This window comes from Streptopelia decaocto (assembly GCF_964273445.1).
Source record: "Streptopelia decaocto genome assembly, chromosome: 16".
NCBI lineage: Eukaryota > Metazoa > Chordata > Aves > Columbiformes > Columbidae > Streptopelia > Streptopelia decaocto.
In genome coordinates this window covers 10802944-10826387 of record NC_138671.1, presented here as the reverse complement: position 1 = coordinate 10826387, position 23444 = coordinate 10802944, and the positions used below count along the sequence as shown (strand labels likewise).

Below are 23444 nucleotides of genomic sequence, written 5' to 3'. Positions count from 1 at the left end.
GTGATTCAAGCATCTTATTGGGCCAGGAAGTTTCCACAGCTTTAAAAACACCCATTAAAAGCTTTCATCTGAGAGATAATTTCCTCACAAAACAGGACTACTCTTTCCAGCAATTACTCTTAAAATTACATGAGGTTTAGCCAAGACTGATGTGCACTTAACCAGTTTACCAGGCTAGTTACTGGCCAGCCAGCTTTCCTAAAAGTTTTCATTCAAAACAAAAGCATTTCAGGGGAAAAACCGTTAGACAAAGAAAGCCACACCTGTCTCACTCTGAAGGTAGTCACCCCTCATCTCCTAGAGGCCTAGCAGGCTAGTGGTATGGTTGCCCGTTACAACAGGACAAGCGTAATAGTCTTAAACTAAAAGAGGGGAGATTCAGGCTAGACGTGAGGAAGAGATTTTTTACAATGAGGGTGGTAAAATACTGTCCCAAGTTGCCCAGGTGGTGGATGCCCCATCCCTGGAGACATCCAGGCCAGGCTGGAGGGGGCTCTGATCAATCTGAGCTGGGTGCAAATGCCCCTGCTCATGGCAGGGGGCTGGAATAGATGACCCTTGAAGGTCCCTTCCAACCCAAACTAATTTATGACTCTCTGGTTTTTAAGTCGGGCCCAGTCGCCAGCCACCCAGAGGACTCACCTGGGCGGCTCCATGCTGCCACCCGCTGGCAATGGCTGCCTTGAGCAGCGGGCCTGTCAGCTGCTGCCTGCTGAGCTCCCGTGACTGACAGGAGCCTGCTGGAGCCCCAGCCCAGAGGAAAGCTGATGGGGCCTGTGCCCTTAGAGCAACAGCCAAAATGGTGAGGCCACAGCCACTGTCCCAACCGATGTCTCTGGGCCTTGGGTTCCTCTGCCTGATTGCCTGTGGTGACAGTGACACCGACTCTCCAAAGGGCCAGTGCAGGGAGGCTGCAGGCAGAGCTGCGTCTCCATAACCACCAAGTGACAGCCACCGGCCTGGCCAGGGGTTCACGTGCAGCCCTGGGACTCCTTGGCCCTTGATGGATCTCTGGTGGACAGCCCGGCTACCTTCCCTCAGTGAGTGCAGTGAGAGCACAGCCGGAGAAAAGGGACATGGCCTTCTGCAACGCTGCTGAACCTCAGAGCAAGCCCAGCCCTGTCTTCATCCTCACCCAGACAGGGATTCAAGGAGACATAATTGCAAATTTGTGCTCTTTCAGAGCTACAGCCCAGCCTGCCTTTTTCAGCTGTTGGTGTCCAAGAGAAGTGTTGCCCCCATCCACCCCAAAATGAGCTGACCCCTGGAAGTACCTGGGCAGCTGCTGTGTTCCCCAAGGGGCAGCACATCCCAGGGGGGCACGGCGAGCACCCAGACGCTGGGGTGGCACAGCACCATTGCACGGACTCTTTCTTTCTACTCTTACCAAGGAGAGAACACTCGGGGCTGCTTCTGATTTTTAACATTGCAGCTGAGAAAGGAGCTGTGCTGCAGCAAGTGTCTCTGGGATAAGAATAGCATCTGCCGTCTTAGGACACAACACAGTTGTCCAGCTCCTACATGGCAGCACGTTGCACTGAGATATAGAAGGCAACCTACCCCCCGAGGAATGTCTTGGAGTGCTATTAGTGGAAGCACGTCATCTGCACAAACAGGCCTGACCCCGCGCAGGAGTCTTGCAAGAGCGGGACTATTTTGAGCTTTTGGCAGTGAGGATGAAGGGAGACAACTGATGGGCTGCTCCTCCTGACACACACAACCTCCAAATCTCTCTGTGGCCTTTTCTTCTCCTCTGGGAGTGACTCTGGTGAAGGCTGATGGGCAATCTGGTGGGACCTCAGAACCCAGAAGGCAGGGCCAGGAGGGAGCTGTGAATTTTCTGGGGACATTAGTCCAAGTCTCAGTCCCATCAGCACAGCTCAGCCGTGTCCTGCCTGAGGGTGTGCACCTGTCCCTGAGCTTAGGGTGCATGGCTGCTGCTTCATTTTCAATGCCATCCTGGAGAGCCAGAGAGATACCAGTGGGTGTGTGACTCTGTGCAAGTGAAACACACAGGAGGCTGGAGGAAGAAACAGTTGACTTTGCAACCCAGAGTCTAAAGAAGGCTGGTGTAAGTCAGAACAGACACATTTATAGCTACGGTGCAAGAGCTGCTGCTTCAGTGACCTGCCTGTCGTTTCTCACCAATGCCCTTTGTGACAGATCTTTTGTACAAGTCAGCACAGGAACTTACCAGTGTGCCCAGGAGCCATCAGCCTGCTCACTCCTCTTCACGCCTGCCTTCTTCTCTCTTCCCTGTGCCTGGCTTTGCTGGCTGCAGTTCCTTCATGCTGATGACACATCCTCAAGCTTCCATGGTGCAGGCAATGTGAGACAAAGGGCAGTGCAGCGTCTGTAAAGCAGGATGTCAGAGAGTCTCTGAAGTTTATGCTTGTCCAAGCCATCACAGCTGACAGGGATACTCATGGAAGCTGTGTGCCATCCAGAGTCTGCCCAGTGCCACTCAAGCTTTGGGGAAGCCTGCAGGTGTGGCCAGAGATTCTTGAGCCACTCAAGAGGAGCAGGCAGCTCCTCAGTGAATTTAGGGGGGCAGGGCTCACCACAAGGGACCCTGGCTGTGGGGGCAGATGAATGCATGCTGTCAGGCAAGGCGAAACTGCAGGGGATGAGGAGGGATGAACAAGGTTGGGAGTCTGCTAGGGAGCCACAGGAAAAGTTGTGCAGTGTGAGGAGAAGGGAGCACCAGGCTGGCATCTCTGCAACATGTTGGGTGGCTTTCTTAATGTCCTTGTGATTGAAAACTGAGGTCTGCTCTTAAAGAACCATCTCCCATTGCTTTCTTCAGAGTGCACTGACAGAGGTTCTGCTCGCCAGCACTCGCTAGCAGAACTGGAACCAGGCTGGACTCCCTTCTGAGAGCTGGTGTCCTGTTGAGGTTGCACCTGGGAGCCAGGTAAGGTGAGAACCATTTTGGATTTTGCTGTCACAGGCCATGCAGATGTTGGTTGCAATTTCCCAGCAGAGTGAGCATCTGACAAAACCTCTGGCATTGACTTGTACAAGCTTAGAGCAAGCAGACAGTGTCAGTCCTTACCACTTCCCATCACCCCAAGCAGCTCCACTGGCAAGCTCTCTCTTGAAAATGTTGTAAGCAAATCAATGTGGAAAGCATTCAGGGGCTACCTGCCTCAGGCTTGGGGACAATATTTTCTGCACAGCCTGTGTCCCTTCAGCACACAACACCAGCCCCACTCCCACCTTTGTGGCCCTACTAGTGTCAATGCTTCACGGAGAGCCCACCGCTGCTTTTGAATATTAGTGCTTGTACAGTCAACAGAGGTGGACATGTGTGGACTGTCTCAAGCTTTCAACATCAACACGTACCTCAGCCTCTGCTCCTGAGTCTGCTTCTTGTTTCCTTCTAGTGCCAGCAGTACCTCACTCCTCAGGTGCTGCTCATGTGTTTCTCATTCACTCCTCACTGGTCTGCATCAAGGGCTCCTGCAGCCTGGACTCAGGTGGGCTGTGAACACTTCAGACAGGAGCAGAGCTGCAACAGTGAGTGCAACTGTGTAAGTAAGCTGATATTGCTGAAAGGATTTCCAAATTAACTTAATAGCTCTCAATTACCACTAACCTGTGTTTGAATCACTGTATACATGGTCCTGCAGTCTTTGAGGTTTCTGAGAAAATTGTCCAAAGTTGTGTGGTCTCCCTGAAAATAAAAGACAGAAGTTACTTGGAAGCTGAGAGCTGTAGTTCCTGTGAAAATGAGAGCTTAGGCAGACATCTGTGGGCGTGTCTTTAACATACCTTGGCACTGTCTGTGTGTCTTTCACCTCAACTAGAGTCAAGGTGTAATGCATTGAAATAATCCAGCTGAAATGGCTGATAGAGCCCCTGAGACTGTGCCCACTGTTACTCTGCTGTTCCCATCAGGGTCTGAACAAAGGAAGAAGTGTTTGACAATTTCCTCTTCCCTTCTTCCCTCATGCACCTTCATTCTTCCCAACAATATATTGTCTCTTTAACCTGTAGATAGGCTAAAAGCAGGGTATGGGTATGTGAGGAAGGAATGGAGGGGTACACCCATCAGTTTTCTTTTCTTGCCTGAGGCAATGCCACAGGCAGCCTGTTGTGTGCGAGGTGACAAGGCTGACCTTTGAGGTGACGTGCTAAGGAGGTGAGTTGGTGCCACAGAGTGTGCAAGTAATGGGCCCCAAGGGTCAGTCCTTCCAGTGTGTGGCCCCAGGCAGGACTCTGCATTTTGTCCACTGCAGAGAAACCAGGAGCAGGTGGTGGCATCTGAGGAAATGCAGGGTAAGAGAGATGGCATGATTTAGAGACACTGTTGATGTGTCGTAACAGTGGTCTGTGTGCCAAAATTTGTCTCTGCCAAGGAACTGCTGGTCCTTCATGGTGCTTCACCGTGACTTCGGAGGGCTGGAGTGCCTCACCTATGAGGACAGGCTGAAAGAGTTGGGGTTGTTTAGCCTTGGGAAGAGAAGGCTCTGGGGAGACCTTATAGCAGCCTTCCAGAACCTAAAGTGACCTACAAGAAAGCTGGAGACTTTTTACAAGGGCATGTCTTGAACAGGACAGGGGGGAATGGAAAGAAGGTCGATTTAGATTAGATTCAAGAAAGAAGTTCTTCATTATTAAGGTGCTGAGGCACTGGAACAAGCTGCCTAGAGAAGTTGTGGATGCCCCACCCATCCCCGGAAGTGGTCAAGGACAGGATGGACAGGGCTCTGAGCAACCAGGTCTGGTGTCCCTGTCCATGGCAGGGCATTGGAATTAGATGATCTTTAAGGTCCCTTCCAACACAAACCATTCTATGATTCTATTATAACTTGCTCAGGGACTAATGTTCAGGGTTTGTGACTGCCAGAATCACAAAGAAAAGCAGAGAAAGGAAGAAGGAAAGAGGTCACCCTCTCTTCCCTCTCAGATGGGAAGTAATCTGTGCTGAAAAGACAGTAGGAAAAGGAGCTGCTGGAGATGTCAGTAGTCTCCACAGAAATGTCCAGCCTCTGAGTTTACAGGTCCTCAATTCAGAGGTTGCATTAGCTTCTCCCTTCCCACAGCCAGGAAAAGTAAGAAAACTTGTGCTAAAATGCAATACCCCATGCTTGATCAGAAAAAAAATAAAAAAGGCTGCACTGATCGTAGTGTGTATGCAAAGGAATCTACAATCTTTATTCTCTAGACATTGAGACACTGAGGTGGGTACAAAGACTAATTACAGAAGAAAGTGACCAAGAGCTTCACATTTTGTGCATCCCTCAGGTCACTTTTTTGCCTCATGACATCTTTACTCTTCCTCTTCTATCTTCTTGCCATGAAAATCCCGGCTCTTCGCTCGGAGCTTGTTGACCTGCGACTCTGCAATGTCAGCCCGCTCCTCGGCTTCCTCCAGCTCGTGCTGGATCTTGCGGAACTTGGAGAGGTTGACATTGGACAGTTCCTCCTGTGTGGGAAGAGGGAGTCAGTGGTGAGGAGCACAGGGCAGGGCTTTCACTTCTCCCACGCCTTGGCCTTGCAAGGCTGTAGCTGTTCTCCAGGGGAAAGTACAGACCTTCTATCCCTCACCCACTAGTGCTGACCCAGAAGCTTTACACAGATCTCCTCATCCTCCCTTGTTTAGAATACCACATCCAAACTAAAACAGCATTTGAAAGGTTAGCCCAGTTCTGCCCTACAGAGGATGGACAGCACAACAGTCTCTCTTTCAAGCTGTTGAGAAAAAGCTGTTTGGGCTTCAGTTTGTTATTCATTACACTCAAAATTTAAAGCTAAGAAAAAGCAGCAACACCAAGAAAGTACATGTATACACCACAAAGGTGAGTTTTTATGGTGTCCTTATGGAGGAAGTACCTGACCACTCTTGCCACTCCCCACTAGGTGGACAGACCTTCTTCTTTCTCCATGACTGCTATGAGAGCACTGTCAGGTAACTGCACATCTCCTTTATCTTCCATAGCCATTCAAGATCCCCCACAATCCACCCTTCTCTTCCAGTAACTATATAATCGCTTTGACTTAAGGAGGACATTGCCTTGCAGAATAAATTAAAACTTATTTCCAGTTCAGCAGATGAGCAAAGCATCTCTGTCTCCTGTTCTGGCTCAGTGTCCTAGCTCTGCACTCTCTGATGTAAACTGAAGAACTCAGAGGAGATCAGCCAGTTTTAACCCATCTATGTCTTTCTCACAAGCCATTCACTCACCATAGGACAGCAAAACCTGTCTGTAATGGGCTGAGCAGGAAGAAACCTGACTCAAAAATTTATCAGCTGAGAGGCTGTTTGTGACCTGGATGTATCAGTGTGTCCTCCTCTATAAAAAATATGGCAGGACATCCCTTGGTTTATCCCAGACAGGAACATGGCCAAAATAATGCGGTGTCAATCATACTCTCAGGATTCAGTTCCTAGAGTTGTTAATTTTCTCATGGTGACCACAACATTCATGCTTTACAAGGAGGAATTTCTTGTAGGCACACACTAAACTGTTCCCAGATAACTGACCTTTCTTTCTCTGCATTTTTTTTTTGCCCATATGACTCAGAAAGTTACGTTTGTTACCACTAAAAAACAATACTCACAGCCTCCTCAGCTTGTCTCTTGTAGGATTTCACCTTCATTTGCAGTTTGTCCACCAGATCCTGAAGCCTGAGGATATTCTTCCGGTCTTCCTCAGACTAAGGCAGTTGACAAACAAGAGAGAGAATGAATTATTGGTTTGCTGTCACACAAAGTTAACAATTCCCCTTGGGGATAGCATGTGCAAAATTTGACTTGCTGTGAGAAGACTCTGTCAGTCCAAGGAGACCTCCTGCCTTACCTGGTAGGTCAGCTCCTTCACCCTCCTCTCGTACTTGCGCACACCCTTCACGGCTTCAGCGCTGCGCTTCTGCTCAGCATCAACCTCCCCTTCCAGCTCCCGCACCTGCAAGGACAAGCCCATCCTTGGAGCTTCCCTGATGGCTGCTTATGTGACATGTTCACTCATGTACAAAGAGCAGCCCTACGCACTCTGGCCTCCAGCTTCTGGATTTGCTTCTTGCCTCCCTTCAGGGCCAACTGCTCAGCCTCGTCCAGACGGAGCTGCAGGTCCTTCACCGTCTGGTCCAGGTTCTTCTTCATCCTCTCCAGGTGGGCGCTGGTGTCCTGCTCCTTCTTCAGCTCTTCTGCCATCATGGCTGCCTGATGAGAGCAAAGGGTCAAGTCCATTTGGGGGCTGGACAAAGTTCCAAGGAGAACACATCCAGCATCAGCAATGAAAGGAGCCCCCGACTCACATCTGTGATGGCCTTCTTGGCCTTCTCTTCAGCATTGCGGGCTTCCTGGATCGTATCCTCCATTTCACTCTGAATTTGGGTAATGTCTGTTTCCAGCTTCTTCTTGGTGTTGATCAAGCTGGTGTTCTGTGCAAAGAGAGAGTTCAAGACCTGTGTTCTGAGGTCTGCAATACCAAACCTACAGCCTGAGCCAAGTCTTTACTCTTCAAGCTTGGGATTCAAACTCTGGAACGCTCTTTAAAATGGTTGCTTACAAACTGAGTGTGGGCTCAGGTGATGGGCGCTGAGCACCTTTCCTTCTGGACAGCAGTAGAGAGGCCATTCTAGACCACTACCCTGCCCAATCCACTGTTACGCAGCTGCCCTCTGTGTTTGCTGTGTCAACACAGCTGCTTTTGGTACCACACCCTTACCTGGCTATGGAGGAGCTGCACACGTTCGGTGGCATCCAGAAGCTCCTGCTCAGCCAGTTTCCTCGAACGCTCCGTCTGCTCCAGAGCTGCCCGTAGCTCCTCAATTTCAGCCTGCAACAGGTTTGCTCTGCGCTCCACCATGGCCACCTGCTCCTTCAGGTCCTCCTGTGTCCTCAGAGCATCGTCCAAGTGTATCTGGGTATCCTGAGAAAAAGACAAGAGAAATTGCAAGGTGGCAGCATGTGCTTGCATGACAAAACTGTCAGAGATGTCTCCTCTCTTTCAGCAGCTTTGCTGAACGGACCTTGAGCACTCCCTGGGTGTTTCTCAGGTTCTTTTGTGCCTCTGCAGCCACGCGGTTGGCATGGCTCAGCTGGATCTCCATTTCATTCAGGTCTCCCTCCATCTTCTTCTTCAGCCGCAGGGCTTCATTCCTGCTCCTGATCTCAGCGTCCAGGCTGCTCTGCAAGGACTCCACAATTCTGAGGTGGTTTCTCTTCATCTGATCAATCTCCTCATCTTTCTCTGCTATCTTCCTGTCAATCTCTGACTTCACCTGGTTGAGCTCAAGCTGGAGGCGCAGGATCTTCCCCTCTTCATGTTCCAGGGAGGCCTGGGCAAGTGGACACAAGCATTTGTAACATCGATTAAGCTACTGCTTGCTTTCCAGGTAACTGCAGCACATTTCGGGAAATCTCAGTTGGCTGTGCCCCACCGATGGAACAGAGGCGCAACAAGCAGGTTTTAGCCCTATTTCTCCATTCCTCCTATTTTTATGCAGACACCAGTGATTATGAGCCTGTACCTCAGCTTCCTCCAGAGCAGCCTGGATTTCAGATTTCTCCTGCTCAATCTGCTTCTTGACTTTCTCCAGCTCATGAATCGCCTTTCCTCCCTCTGCAATCTGCTCCGTGAGGTCGGAAATCTCCTCTGTGGGAACAAACACCAATGGCATGGTCAGGCACAGAGCACAACGGGAAGGGCCCTGTCACACCAAGGTGACAGACATCCCTGCCCACCTGCAGGCACAGACCCATGTGCAGCGGTGCGTAGTGCTGGACAGGAGAAAGCCCTGCCAGGAGCAGAGGGCCGGGCACTTACGCTGCAAGTTCTTGTTCTCCCGCTTCAGCGTTTCCAGGTGGTCCAAGGACTCCTCATAGGCATTCTTCATCTTAAAGAGCTCCGTGCTGAGAGAGCGAGACTCCTTCTGGGAGGCTTCCAGCTCAGCCTGCGTCTCCTCGTACTTCTGCTTCCATTCTGCCAGGATCTGAAGAGAAACCAGGTGTGAGTTTGGATGTGGCCATCAGGAGGGGATGCTCTGCCCAGGAACCCCACGTCTGGAGCCCAAAAGACCTTGTCGAAGTTCTTCTGCTTCTTATCCAGAGCTGCGCAGGCAGCATTTGATCGCTCCACATCAATCATCAGGTCCTCCACTTCATTCTGCAGCCTCTGCTTTGTCTTTTCCAGGGAGGCACATTTGGCATTCACAGCTTCAACATGTTCCTCTGCCTCTTGCAGGCGCTGTGCCAGCTTCTTCCTGGCAGGAGATCAGCACAGCTCCAGGTTAGAGCTTAAGGGTCTACCACATCTGTGTCATGACACCTTCTGAGTATCTGGCCTGTCCTAGCTGTTCTAGCTCAAGGGCTGCATTTGTGTTTCCATTCTTCCCTTTTTCCATAGCACACTTTTCCTCTCCTACCCTATCCCCCCTTTACAGCAAAGATGGTCTATTCCTGCCTTGGTCCCACCACTGTTCTAACCCAAACTTAGAGACTCCAATTTCCCTTGACAGCCTCAGTCTTCTCCAGCCATTCAACATCCCACTTCCCACATACTTGGCCTCCTCCAGCTCTTCCGTGCGCTGAATAGCGTCAGTCTCATATTTGGTTCTCCACTGGGCCACTTCGCTGTTGGCCTTGGACAGCGCACGCTGCAGCTCCCCCTTGGCTTCCTGCTCCTCCTCATATTGTTCCCGGAGCAAGTCACAGTCGTGGCGAGCAGACTGCAGGGCGTGGGCCAGGGCGTTCTTGGCCTGGCGAGAAAATGGGATTGGGACAATGAATTGCCCATGTGATAACAGAATGTTAAGTTAGGGAAAGCTGTTGTAAACTCTCTGAATCTGCCATTTTAAGTCAGCCGAAGGAAAAAAGGGACATTGATTCCATGTTCTGAGTATCTCCTCATCACTTCATTCATCAGAATCTAGAATGTTACTTCAGGAGAGAACAAGGGTAAACTCTAAACGATAACTATAATACAAAGCTGGGAATTGTTGCATCTTTTAAAATATGTTCTAAAATTTCAGCTTCCATTATGCAAAAGTATAATAAGAAACACAGATTTTTAGATATACCTCAACCTTTTCTATATGCCAATTCCATCAGAATAAAGACCTAAGGTAGTACTTCCGTGTCTCAGTAGCCATGTTGGAGGTGATGCCCTCCTTCAACTTTTCTTCCCACACTATAGAGGGAGATGTGTCTATCTGGTTTGAGCACTCCCAAATTAAAATTACATGGCTCACATTTCTTATTTTGTCTGAGAGCAGGAAACATCGTGAAAGGCAATGGAATCTGAATCCAAAGTGAAACCCCCTAGAGGAAATATCTGTACCTTTATTTCTTCCTCTAAATGTCTTTTAAGTTCCTCAATCTGTTGAGTAAATGCCTGTTTCCCTCTGGATAGCTGCGATATCAAAGCATCCTTTTCATCCACCTGGCGCGAATATTCACCTGAGAAAGATAGATTGTAATTTAAAAAACAATACTAAACTAAAGTGTCCTTAAAGCACTGTATAGTAGCTTACAGAGTGTGGACCATTTATGTAAAACATCACTCTTTTTCTTCTCATCATTGACTAGATGTTGTCCCATTCCAGAGGGGCATAGGGTGTGTTACCTGCTTCTGTTTGCAGACGAGCTCTTTGAGCATTGAGGTCATTGATCATGCGCTGATGTTCCTCATCTTTTGTCTTAATCTCACTTAGCTGGTCTTCCAGAGTGCGACACATCTTCTCCAGGTTTGCCTACATGTCAAATACATGCAAGGAAAGGGGATTGTCAATAACTTCTTGCATGTTGTTGTCATGATGGAAAACAATGCAACTATGTGAAATAGCAAAACGTAATCAGAAGGTTCAAAATCATTTATCAGGTCATGTATCATAGAGCAGTAACCTGCCAGAAGCTCTGTACCTTGGCTTTGGAGACAGACTCCATGTTACTGGCCAAGTCGTCAATCTCCATCTTCAGCTCGCTCTTCTCCTTCTCCAGCTTCTGCTTCACTCGCTGCAGGTTGTCGATCTGCTCCCCAAGCTCAGCTGTGCTGTCCGCGTGCTTCTTGCGCAGGGCGGCAGCCGTGGCTTCGTGCTGCAGCGTGGCCTCTTCCAGGTCACGACGCATCTTCTGAAACTCTGCCTCACGCTTCTTGTTCATATCGATCTGAGCTGCCGTAGCCCCTCCTGCTTCTTCCAGGCGCTCGCTGATCTCTTCTAGCTCCCTGGAGAGGTCAGCACGATGCTTCTCGGCTTTTGCCCGAGAGGTTCGCTCGGCCTCAATTTCCTCCTCCAGTTCCTCAATACGGGCCTGTGGAACATTAGGGACCCTTCACACCTGGGCCTCCTCCTACCTGACCTGAGACTGGGAGAGAGAGGGGAAGGAACAGAGACTTGCCTGAAGCTCCTTGATCTTCTTCTGTAATTGTATGCCCATTGCTTGCTCATCCTCAATTTTGCTCTGGATCTGGCTGATTTCAAAGTCTTTCCTGTGGGTAAATCAAACCATGTTAGAGATCAGGGAAAAAGACAAGTGCAAGCAGCCCAGCACTCAGGTGTCCCACAGCCACACTTACTTCTTCAGTTTCTCATCCAGCTGCTGCTTATCATTTTCCAAGTCCATTATGCTGTCTTGGGCCAGCTTCAGGTCTCCTTCCAGTTTCCTCTTCGCTCTCTCAAGGTCCATGCGCAGTTTCTTCTCTTGCTCCAGGGAGCCTTCCAGCTAAAAAGAACAAGACCCTCAGCTCACAACCGGTCAGGTCTAACTCCATACCTGTCCTGTTCTTGCTGGATGGCCATGTGCTCACATCGTCCACTTGCTGCTCCAGCTTGGTCTTGGCTTTGGTCAGTGTATTGACTTTGTCCTCTTCTGCCTGCAGGTCATCCAGTGTCTGCTGGTGGGCCTCTTGGAGGGCTTTCTTCTCTTTTGTCAGCTTCACAATGGTCTCGTCCAGAGCTGCCATCTCCTCTGTCAGGTTTTTCACCTTTGGGAAGAAGGGAGCAAGTGCAGATTTAAAAAAAAATATGTTTAAAACTTTACACTGTATAAAAGCCAGAGGTCTTTTCTGGGAGAGTGACAGGTTCTGCCTCATACCTTGTTTTCGGTGGCATGTTTTTCCTTTTCAACCTTGGCCAGTGTTAACTCAAGGTCATCAATATCCTTCTTCAGTTCTGAACATTCATCCTCCAGTTTCCTTTTCTTGGCTGTCAGTTCAGCATTAATTTCTTCCTCATCCTCAGCCCTCTCAGTCACCTCTTTAACTTTAGCTTCCAGCTGGATTTTGGTTTTGATGAGCTGGTCACATCTTTCCTCAGCATCAGCCAAAGCATCTGCTTCCTGGTAGGGAGACACAGATTATCTTGGTTTATTTTTTGAACTTTTCATGCAAGCATGTTTTAAACTCTACCCTGAATTTGGATTCTCCTCAAATAACTTTATTTTCTTTTTCTTTTCCTGGTATACATTATACAACTTCTCAGTTGGAAACAATATCAGTTCCTAAGCTTTTTTCTCTCTCCTAAGAATCTTTCACAGATGTGGTAGGAGTGATAATTTCTCATTTACCTAGAGGAGAAAGCTCTCAGAGACATTTCTATTCACAAACACAGTATTCAGTATCTTTCCTTTTGCAACTGAATCCTTATGGACTCATTCTTGTGTTGGGAGTAAAGGCTTTGGTAGTCTCAACAATAATTTAATACAAAAATGCTGTCTCTAACTGTACTGAGACTGCCACTTGTGCAGGTGGCATCTTACCCTTGTAAATCAACTATCTGTGTGTCATCCTTTCTGTGTTTGGTGTGGCATATGCTGGTTTCAGCTGATTACCACATCATCTTACTCTTCGGTGGGCTTTTGGTATAATGATTTTTTATTGTCCTAAATGAATTTCAAAGTTAAATATCTTATAAGAAAGTCCAATGAAATGTTTATTTTTTTATCCATATACTAGGCAAAATAGATATGACAGGGTTGACATTTTCTCCGGGAATGTTTAAATAACTGGGGTAGTTAAGTACAGGGCTCCGTTTTTAGTTGGTAATTTAAGTAATTTAATGAGTGCGCTAAGATGATTTTGTAAAGTAACATTTAAATAGCAAATACTTCTGTAAATATTTTTAAGTAGTACTGTATTTTGTGAAGTGCTCTGTGCCTACAATGTTTGTAGGACTGTGGTGGTAAAATTATTAATATTTAAGATCGAGAAGTCTGGCTAAGAAGATATCCTTACCAAAAGAATATTCCTTTCAACTAAAAGCTACCAGTCCATGATTGTTTCCAACTTCCTGCTTCTCAGGTAAGGTGATACTGGGTGTGCCACTCCTATAAGCTCCACCAAGAGCCAGTCTCTCCATATTGTCATGTTATTTACTGTTTGATTCCTTAGAACTGTTGCAGTTAGCAAGCTACTTAAGTAAAATATCCCTCCCAAGGAAGAATACCTAGCTTTGTTAACACTGAAAAGAGTTTTTTTCCTCCTGACTTTCTTTTTTTCTGATACAGTATACAGAACCATAGAATAATAGAATCATCTAGGTTGGAAGAGACCCTCAGGATCATTGAGTCTAACCATAATCTAAGTCTGGCACTAAACCATGTCCCTAAGAATTTGATCTATATGTCTTTTAAATCCCTCCAGCAATGGTGACTCCACCACTGCCCTGGGCAGCCTGTTCCAATGCCCGACAGTCCTTTCTGTGAAGAAACGTTTCCTAATATCCAACCTCAACCTTCCCTGGTGCAACTTGAGGCCATTTTCTCTCATCATATCACTTGCTACTTGGGAGCAGAAACCAACACACTCCATGCTACAGCCTCCTTTCAGGCAGTTCAGAGATCAGAAGGTCTCCCCTCAGCTCCTGTTCTCCAGCTGAACCCCCCAGGTCCCTCAGCCGCTCCCATCACACTTGTGCTCCAGCCCCTCACCAACTCCGTTCCCTTCTCTCAACTCACTCCAGCACCTCAAGGGCTTTCTTGGCATGAGGGGCCAAAACAGAATCCAGGATTCAAGGTTTGACCTCATCAGTGCCCAGTACAGCAGATGGTAAATGCCCTGGTCCTGCTGGTCACACCAGTGCTGGTACCAGCCAGGATGCTGGTGGTCTTTTTGGCCACCTGGGCATGCCCTGGCTCATGTCCACCTGCTGTCAGCCAACACCCACAAGTCCTTTTCTGCCAGGCAGCTTTCTGGCCACTCTTCCGTGAGCCTGAACTGTGTCTCTGCAATCAATTGGCAGAGAACAGAGGAGCTCTATGAAGGTTCTCTTAATGTATTTATAGTTAATAAAGCTTCTGTCAGACCTGTTCTAAACTGTGCCCCCCAGACTGGGGACCTCAACATAAGTACACTTTGGAAAGATAGCTTTAAGTGGAAAGGAGCATTCTATTAGTAAACATAAACTCTTAGCCAGAACCCTCAATCTTAAATATTAGTAATTTTACCCACACAGGATATGTCTTGTAGTGAAACTACCATACAGTGCATGGCAGAAAATCCAGACTAGAGATGCAAAAAAACTACAATGTTCAAAAGAAACAAAAACCTCTGCTTCATTATAGATTTTATTTATGACCTCAATTCATACAAGTCTAGAGCATACCAAGCTCTTTTGTGTAATCAACACAGAGGGAAGAAGAACTCCGTCAGATGGTGTGACTTTTTCTCAGAAAGAGAAACACTGTGTCTATATATACTTAGACTAAGCAGAAATTTGAAGCTGTATTTCCCAGTTAGTGAGTGAATGATTAACCACTAGTTATTAAACAAAGAGTGGATGGCTTTTCCTGTACCTGAATTCACAAGTACCACTTTCGACTCTGGCTTGCATTTACACTCCAAAATGAATTCATTGTTCTGCATCCTGATGAGATGGAGATATCCCCTGAAGGACTCACCTGCTCAGAGGCAAGACTCTGCTCTGGGTATTTCATGTTGGGTAACTATATCTGCCTTCTTCTTCAGAAGGCAAGAGCACTGACTCCCACTCAGAGCTCCATGCCTCCTTGTACTGGCTGTCAGAGTGCTCACCAGAGCACTGACAGACACTTGTTTCCTCAACTTTACATACATACGATTGATAATTCACCAAATATCTGACTTTTGGTCTTCTATAGTCTGACCTTCTGATGGCAATAAACTCACCGCCTGCACTTGGAGCTGCAAATCATTTTTCTCCTGCAGCAGTTTCACCATTTTCTCCTCCAGCTCCTTCCTCTTTGCCTCAGACTTCGCAAGCTCTTCCTTGGTTTTCTCAAACTCTTGTTTCATGTTGGCCATCTCCTTCTCCGATTCTGCGCTCTTCAGCAAGGGCTTGATCTTGAAGAACAACTTCATCCAGGGCCAGTGCTTGACATTCATGAATGCACGGACATTGTACTGGATGCAGAAGATGGACTCCCTGAAGCATAATTAAAATGTACATTGAATATTTTCAGTTCGACAGACGTCAACACTTTCCCCCAAGTACAGTGACATTAACTGAAGATGTACCTTCTCTCCACCATTCTCTGGTACTCCACTCTCATGAGGAAGCCCCTGCACCTGGCCTGTGTGCGGGTGATGAGCTGTGCCAGCTTCTCATCCCTCATCTCCTCCAGCAGTCCCAGCAGCCCAGCTTTGAAGAACACCTTGAGAAAGGGAAAGTTGCAGCACATCATTGTCAGGCAGAGCAAAGCACAGGCACACAGGGGGTGAAACAAGAGCGGGTTGTACCTTAGTGTGGCCAAATTTGTACTGGGTGTGGTCCACATCGATTGACCCAAGAAGCTTCTCAGAAGCCTTCTTGCTATCGATGAACTGTCCCTCTGGGATGGCGCTGGCATTAAGCACCTTGTACCTGTGAAAATAGAAAGAGGGGGATGAGATTATTTTTCCACAGCCAACATGCTCAAACTACTGAACACTGCCAGCTCATATATGGCTGTTGTTGAACAGAGTCCAGCTTGAATGAACCTACATGAGTGAACCAACATTGCTTTTAACGACACAGAAAATTGCAGTGCTCTTACCTCTGTTTAAAGTCAGCATAGAGGACTCTGCTGGGGAAACCTTTCCTGCAGATTCTGATGCCTTCCAGCACGCCGTTACAGCGCAGCTGGTGAAGTACCAGTTCATGCTCCATGGCACCTACCGATTCAGAGCATAAATGAATACCATAGTTTGCAGTGCAAAGGGGAATGGCTTTATCAAAGGAAGTTCTTTTTCTGCTTGAGCATCTTACCAGGTGTTTTTGTTTCATTTGGGATGATGCAACGGACAAAATGGGGGTGAGTGCTCCGTAGATTGGTCATCAGCTTGTTTAAGTTCTCCTAGAGGGATCAGGGAGTAATGTGAGTTTTCTGCCTCCAGTGACTGATGCATCAAACCCGTGGTAAGGACTTTATGATTCTCAAAATAAGCTGGGTTTCAGAACACTGAGGTAAAGCCATATTAACCAAATATTTCTATTATTTGAAGATACTGAACACTATTTTTAAAGACTGAAATACTTCTAGGTTGCTACTGGGCCAGTGGAAACTAATATAAAAATTCACACTTTCACACAAAGTAAGTAACTTACAGGTTTTTCATGTTTTGCTTTCTAATGTCAATGTACTTAAGTTGAAGAAGTGTTGAGGTTTTTTTCAAATAAGATACATATCTCCTTGGAGAATGTTTATAAGGAGACTCTCAATTCCCCAACATATCAACCTCACAGAAATGCAGGAATGCTAAAATTATAGTGCTAGTCTGACCCAAAGACATAAAATGATCTGATTAATATCCTATTTTTAAAAATGGCATTAGATTTCCATGATCATGGAAGACTGTATGCTTAGTGTTGAACATGACATGTTAGCAATATCAAAATTTATCCTGGAAAACATGATGTGGAATTTGAAAAGAATTTTACTACTGTCACAACAAAGCAAAATAGCCTTTTCAAAATTAATATTAGCTGTCCCCATTTCTTAATATTACAAAGAGATAACAAACACTGTGCTGTACCCGGAAAAGAGCTGAGACAGTCTGGAAAGAAGAACCCTTCTTCTTGCCACCTTTTTTGCCACCACCACCAGCCTCTGAAAATGGAAGAACACCAGAAAAAAAGTATTAAAATATGGATGTTACATATTGGGCACTACAGAATAAAAAACGACTTTAAATGTTTAGTATTTACTGCTTTAATTCTGTGTCAACATTGTCCCACATTGAAAACACAATTTTCACAGAGCTGACCTGCATCTGCTCCACCATAGTTTGCAAAGAGTAAGGCCAATGTCTTCACAGACGATTTCTGGTACAACCCAATGACAGTTTCGTTCAGAGGGTCCTTGTTCTTCTCCAGCCAACCAGAGATGTTGTAGTCCACCGTGCCAGCGTAGTGCACCAGGGAGAAATGAGCCTCAGCCTTGCCTTTGGCAGGTTTGGGCTTCTGGAAGTTGCTGGACTTGCCCAGATGTTGGTCATAGAGCTTGTTCTTGAAAGAGGTGTCAGTTGCCTTGGGGAACATGCACTCCTCTTCCAGGATGGAGAAGATGCCCATGGGCTGGAAGACATTACAGCAGACAAGAGGGAGAAACAGATGAGAAAGGAGACATCACTTGGTTGGAACATTGCTGGAGTCAGAAGAGAAAGCTGTTCCCATGCACTTCATGGCAATAAGTCAGAGAAAATAGACTAAGGATCAACTTTTTTCAGTGTTGCTATTTCATTTGAACTTATGTAAATGCCTTTGCTGACAAAAAAAATTGCAAGTACGACAATGCAAAACAGTATCTGAGAGGACAGATAGAGATATAAATCTTCTTTACTGATAGGTACTTAGTGAACATAACAATCTTTTATGTAACTGCATTTATAATCTGGAAATGAATGCTCTCACCAAAACTCCTGGTATCGGAGTATGATCTCTAAAAGCACTTCCACCCTGTTGCCACTTTCAACAGCATGTATTTGAAAAAGCCAGAATATTCTCACATGCTTTTTATGTATGCCTTTTGGCAAGTATGGAAGGTCCAACAAATAAAACACTTGAACAAGAAGGATACCTTCTCAATGAGCTCAATGCAGGCAGCCAGGTCCATCCCAAAATCAATGAATGTCCATTCGATTCCCTCCTTCTTGTACTCCTCCTGCTCCAGCACGAACATGTGGTGGTTGAAGAACTGTTGCAGTTTCTCATTGGTGAAGTTGATGCACAGCTGCTCAAAGCTGTTAAACTGCCAGATATAAAAAGACATGCAACGCTCAGCAATAACAGCAAGGTGTTTTCTTGTACAATCCTAATTCATCATGGTTGATACTTAAAATGTAAGGCCTCTTCCTGTGTAGTTTTGCTTTGCTATCTCTCTAGGATAGGCTTTGTATTTAGAAAAGAGAGACTGTTTCAAATTCTCTGTAATTAGGAGATTAGTTTTCTATATTATTATTTTTTGCAGGATTTAAAAATATTATTCCAAAAGCCCTGCAAATAAGTGTAGGAACATTAAAAATGTGTCTTAATATTTCCTTTACTCTCTCTTGTCCTTTTATGAAAATGCTAGAAAAGTGCTTCCTTACATCAAAGATCTCAAAGCCAGCAATGTCCAGGACACCAATGAAGTACTGTCTGGGCTGCTTGGTATCCAGCTGTTGGTTGATACGAACAACCATCCACAAGAACATCTTCTCATAGACAGCCTTTGCCAGAGCACCTACTGAATTGTTCACCTAAAGCAAGGAGAAACGTTATGAAGTTGCTATAAACAGCAGAGGAGAATCAGCAGGAACCAACAAAGCATGTTCCAGGTTACTACATCTTTCCTACCTGCTGCACAGTTTGACCCTTGGTCACATATTCATTCCCAACCTTGACTCGGGGGTAGCAGAGGGCCTTGAGCAGGTCTGCTGAGTTCAGACCCATCAGGTAGGCAGCCTTGTCAGCAACTAAACACCAGAAAAGATCAAGAGAGGAATAAATATTGGACAATTCCTAAAATTTTGGTTTTGAAGGACTGTCTCAAAAGTAACAGCAGCACTATTAAAAAGTTGCTGCTAAATGTCCAAGTCAAATCTACAAAGCTATTTTCTCTTGTCTTCAGGATTCAGAGTTTGCAACACATTTTGAGCTTCAGTTTCTACAAAATATTCAAGAGAACTCATTGCTTTCAATCCCTTTTCAGTCAAGAGTATGGGACTTCACATTTCCTAGTTGTACAGGAAGAGGATTCATCACTTAGAGAGCCAGAGGCATGGATTGTACTGCCTGCTGTGACAGAGACTAATCAAATACACATCTCACTTCAGAGTTCCTCCCAAGAGGTCAGGGTGAACAGGAACACAGTCTCCCATCCTGTTAGCGCTGAACTCTTCACTACTCCACAATACAGCAGAGATTGCAACATGTATTCCAACAAAAGTATAACTAATAATGTTACAAGACTTGCCATCCATGCCTTCTGACTTCCAGGCAGTGTACCATTTTAGTAAATATTTACAGAGTAAAGTTATATGTATCATTAAATCAGTTACATGTCTCAACTGTAATCTAGCAATTGAACAAATATTTTCTTAGTTTGCACATCCAAAGCCTGAAATCTGCCTAAGTCCTTCTTTTGGTGACAAAGAAAATAACTTTTGGACAGTTTGCTGAATCTGCTAATACCTTCTGTGCCATCAGGCTCTGCCTGCTCCTCTCGTTGTTTCTGCTTGAACTTCAAGTTCCCATAGTGCATGACGGCCCCTGTCAGCTTGTAGATGGCAGTCTTTTCATCAGCAGTGAAGCCCAGGATGTCAATGGCACTCTGGCAAAAGAAACAGTAAAGTAAATGAATACGTACCAGGGCTCCTAACAACCATATGACCTGTTTGGTAAATTACTTACATCTGTAGCCATCAGTTCCTCCTGGTCATCAATGCTGGGAACAGTGATTTCACCTTGACTCACAAAGTGAAAATCATAAGGGTTGGTAGTGATGAGAAGCATGTCTGAAAGCAATAAAAGGGAAAAACAAGCTCACTTTAGCTTTTCAGGTGACACAATGAGCTATTGTCCAGTGATATTCCTTCAGGAAACTTAGTGATCTTCCTACCAATTAGCTCTGGCTTCTTGTTGGAGGTGATCTGATAAAATATGTGGTAGCTTCTTTCCGCCTTGAGCTGGAAAGTGACTCTGGACTTCTCCAGCAGATCTGGCAAGGACAGTAGGACAGAGTTAGCACAAGAACTGGGGAGGATTGGAAGGAATGGGATCAGGCCAGGAGAGTCTCTTACATGTTTCAATGTCTGCAGAAGCCAGTTTGCCTGTGGCTCCAAAGTGGATTCTGATGAATTTGCCCTGTTAAGGGGGAAAATGTTTTCAGCCTGATTGCATTTCATTGCTATCTCCTTATGTGAGAATACCAGTAGCCCATCACTGCTGTTATAACGAGGAGGGATTTTGTCTAAAGCAACAACTTACAAAGCGTGAGGAGTTGTCGTTCCTCACGGTCTTGGCATTTCCAAAGGCCTCCAGCAGTGGGTTAGCGCTGATGATTTGATCCTCAAGCGTTCCCTGCGGGATCATAATTACTCAATTACAATGTTTAGTTGACATGGTAATTATATGTTGAGCATGCAGTCTGTTCTTCCTGACTCACCTGCATTTTGCCTGACTGCTGCTCCTCCTTCTTCTTCTCCCCACTGGCTGCAATTGTTGCAAAGTACTGGATGACACGCTTGGTGTTCACAGTCTTCCCTGCACCGGATTCTCCGCTACCAAAGCAAAGAGAGAAGCAGAGAGCGTGTGGTCAGGCAGGAGATCCCCTGGCACCGGGCAGCCCCGCAGGGACCCAGCAGGGAGTGTACGTACGTGATCAGGATCGACTGGTTCTCACGATCTGCGAAAAGACAGAGATAAGAAAGCTTTTCCAAGTGCTCATTAATAACAAAGAATTGAAAAACTAGATAAAAAATATGAACTGAAGCTTTCAGAGTATGCTGGGACTGAAGACAGTGAAAAGCCCTGGGAATTCTCAGTGGGTACTTTGATGCTTCCAGCAGTACTTCAGGTATAATCAATTGGATCAGTAAAGACATCAGAGTAGCTTTTGTAGCATTATGCCTTTCAATATATTGTCTTCTCAACAGGCTACTTATTTCTCCTTTATTAGTCTTAACTAATATGTAATGAAAATATTGAGGTTGGGTTTTGACAAAACATAAACTCTTTGTAAGTTAAAATTTTCTTGAGTAAGCTTACAGAACTTTGGAGGTATCAAGAACAACAGAAATATGTGACCAACTTCTCTCACTGCTTTTATCTCATTTTTTTTTAATCGCTATATATACAGAAATTATGTATTCCTGAGATCATACATAGGCAAGGTAAATATTTCATTTTTATATTATGCGTCAATTTCCCAGCTTGCAATCAAAGAACAGGAAAAGATCTAAAATCTTGCACATCTTTGATTTCAGTGGCGAACATAGGGAAGAGAAAATAAGAGGTGGAAGGAAGTGGAGAAAGGAGAAAGGACTGTTTTAAAGACATTCACTTTCAATACTAAAACCTTTATTTTTTCCCTTGATGTTTTCTGAGGTTTACTTTTCACTGTGAGATCATACACAGATCATTAAAGGCTGTATATAATTTAGACCATGCGGTCACCTTTTCCATCATGAATGCCATTTTTATAATAATCAAAGAAATTATGTTCCTGTTCAATGCAAACGTACCCTGTTTTACTTGTTAGCAGTGACACTTACAAATTTGAATTGAACGTATAGACATCATTTAAAGGGTATATGTGATATAATTTTACTCTTCAGTCACCAACTGAGACTAGTTTAGTGATTAAGGTACATCAGTCTATGCACATGTGTAAGATCACATTACAGTCAGGAAAGTCTACACCAGAAATAGGTCTCTTCTTTACAGTGAATTTACTCCTTCTACATTATTTTCATTAAGTCCAGGTCTTTATTGATTCTAGTGTGGTAACAGACACTCAGTTCACACAGACCATTACAGTCAAGTGCATTAATCTTCCATTCCATGCATACAATATTTTAACTGTTGCACACACAATATTTCCAGATAATCTTCTGTATTTCCCCCTGCAGATAACTCATTATAAGAGTAGTTCAAAGAAAATCAAGCAACTCACCATTTAACATGAACTGATAGGCGTTGTCAGAGATGGAGAAGATGTGTGGAGGAGCCTCTTGGCGTTTCTTTCCTCTGTAGGCCAACACCACCTCCGGGTTGTACACCGGCAGCCACTTGTAGGGGTTGACGGTGACGCAGAAGAGACCCGAGTAGGTCTGCGAGGAAGGGACACAGCACGTTGCCTTCCCCTGAGCCTGGCAGAGCAGTTCTCCCAGCTCCCCAAAGGAAGACTGCTGCTGGTACTTACGTAGATCATCCAGGCTGCATAACGCTCTTTGAGGTTGTACAGCACAGCGGGTTCGTGGAGGTGGGTCATCATGGCCATGTCCTCGATTTTATCGTACTTGGGAGGGTTCATGGAGAAGACTTGATCATCCTTGACGGTCAGAGTCTGTCAATGGAAACGAAAGATCCATGTATATCAGCTAAAATCTCAGAGTGGGAATCAAATGCAGATCTGAAGCTTGCATTTTCCTCACCTCTCCAGCTTCAGTCTTGACAGTGACCTTCCCTGATTCCCTACTCTGGATTGTCCCTTTCACAAAGGATTCCTTGGGATGCACCACAAAGACAGATGACTTGGCATCAAAAGGCTTGTTCTGGGCCTCAATTCTCTCCTTTTCTGACTTTCGGAGGTAAGGAGCTGCCTCCCCAAAAACAGCCATCTCAGAGTCTGAAGAGGCCATGTCTGCACTTTATTGAAAGCACGTCAGCAGAGGGATCTGGTGGGGGAAAAAAATTGTTGTTCATCACTGAGAACAAGAATATAATCTATGTAAGTGAGAAAACTCATTTAGCTAGTAAATAGCTAGCTAGTCTTCCAGAAGCAACCACTGAAATCCACTTTGATTTTAACTTAAAGCGACATTAACTCCCACTCATGGCTGAGACTCAGTCTTCTAAAGCACTTGGCCTTGTATACCATAAATAAAATATCTTCTGCATATTAATTACAGTTTGGCAACTCACCTTGATGAATTCTGTCTAGATTTGAGGTCTTTACCTAAATGAATCTACAGACAGATAAAATCATTCTGTTCAGGTCCTTAATTATGAGTGATGAATCTTTGAGTACTTTCTTGTTAAAAGTATTAACTTGTGTGTTAAAAATGAAAAATTACTTCACTTTTTAGATCTTCCTTATTTTCAACAGTCCAGCCTAAGCAAAAGCCGGCAGAATTATAGGAGTATTTATGAAGAGAACTCATGCAGTGGTATCAAAGTCCAGCCTTAAACTGTAGTCTAGGAGTGCATTATTCAGGGTGTTACCTTTGAAGAAAGGCTTCTGTCCTGGGAACTGGTCAACCCTGTAAAATAAGAACAGCTGTTGTTTCCTATTGCTTCATGGAATTCCAGAGGCAAATTATAGACTGAAGATACAGACA

The 23444-nt window shown here is 45.5% G+C and overlaps 1 protein-coding gene and 1 long non-coding RNA gene across 2 annotated transcripts in view; one reads left to right on the top strand and one right to left on the bottom strand.

The window, feature by feature from the left end:
- LOC309447055 overlaps window positions 1-23444 on the top strand; it is a 75201-nt gene that overhangs the window by 4794 nt on the left and 46963 nt on the right. Inside the window, exons 3-4 of the long non-coding RNA XR_014185552.1 lie at window positions 2807-2914; window positions 3387-3533. This is a non-coding gene — a long non-coding RNA (uncharacterized lncRNA). The remainder of the gene's footprint in view (window positions 1-2806; window positions 2915-3386; window positions 3534-23444) is intronic.
- On the bottom strand, window positions 5131-23368 carry LOC309447042 (myosin heavy chain, skeletal muscle, adult-like). The gene is made up of 39 exons (XM_082067302.1): window positions 23329-23368; window positions 22539-22781; window positions 22307-22450; window positions 22058-22214; window positions 20761-20788; window positions 20549-20663; window positions 20371-20463; window positions 20184-20247; window positions 20003-20101; window positions 19795-19898; window positions 19576-19714; window positions 18739-18857; window positions 18492-18641; window positions 17981-18151; window positions 17169-17478; window positions 16938-17011; window positions 16171-16258; window positions 15959-16076; window positions 15663-15786; window positions 15441-15577; window positions 15093-15348; window positions 12044-12286; window positions 11757-11933; window positions 11526-11671; window positions 11348-11438; window positions 10871-11260; window positions 10575-10701; window positions 10290-10408; window positions 9512-9708; window positions 9030-9213; window positions 8778-8943; window positions 8482-8606; window positions 7981-8289; window positions 7677-7880; window positions 7264-7389; window positions 6998-7168; window positions 6807-6911; window positions 6568-6663; window positions 5131-5431 (listed from the first exon to the last, which is right to left on the bottom strand). The coding sequence occupies exons 2-39, from the start codon at window positions 22743-22745 to the stop codon at window positions 5276-5278; spliced, it is 5829 nt and encodes a 1942-aa protein (XP_081923428.1). The 5' UTR covers window positions 22746-22781; window positions 23329-23368; the 3' UTR covers window positions 5131-5275.

Excerpts from the sequence above, each read along its gene's own strand:
- LOC309447042 (XM_082067302.1), bottom strand. The coding sequence starts at position 22,745 with ATGGCCTCTTCAGACTCTGAGATGGCTGTTTTTGGGGAGGCAGCTCCT. Across the intron at positions 6,912-6,997 it reads TCCAGAAGCTGGAGGCCAGA|GTGCGGGAGCTGGAAGGGGA; the intron begins GTGCGTAGGGCT and ends TTGTCCTTGCAG. Across the intron at positions 6,664-6,806 it reads TGAAGGAGCTGACCTACCAG|TCTGAGGAAGACCGGAAGAA; the intron begins GTAAGGCAGGAG and ends CAACTGCCTTAG.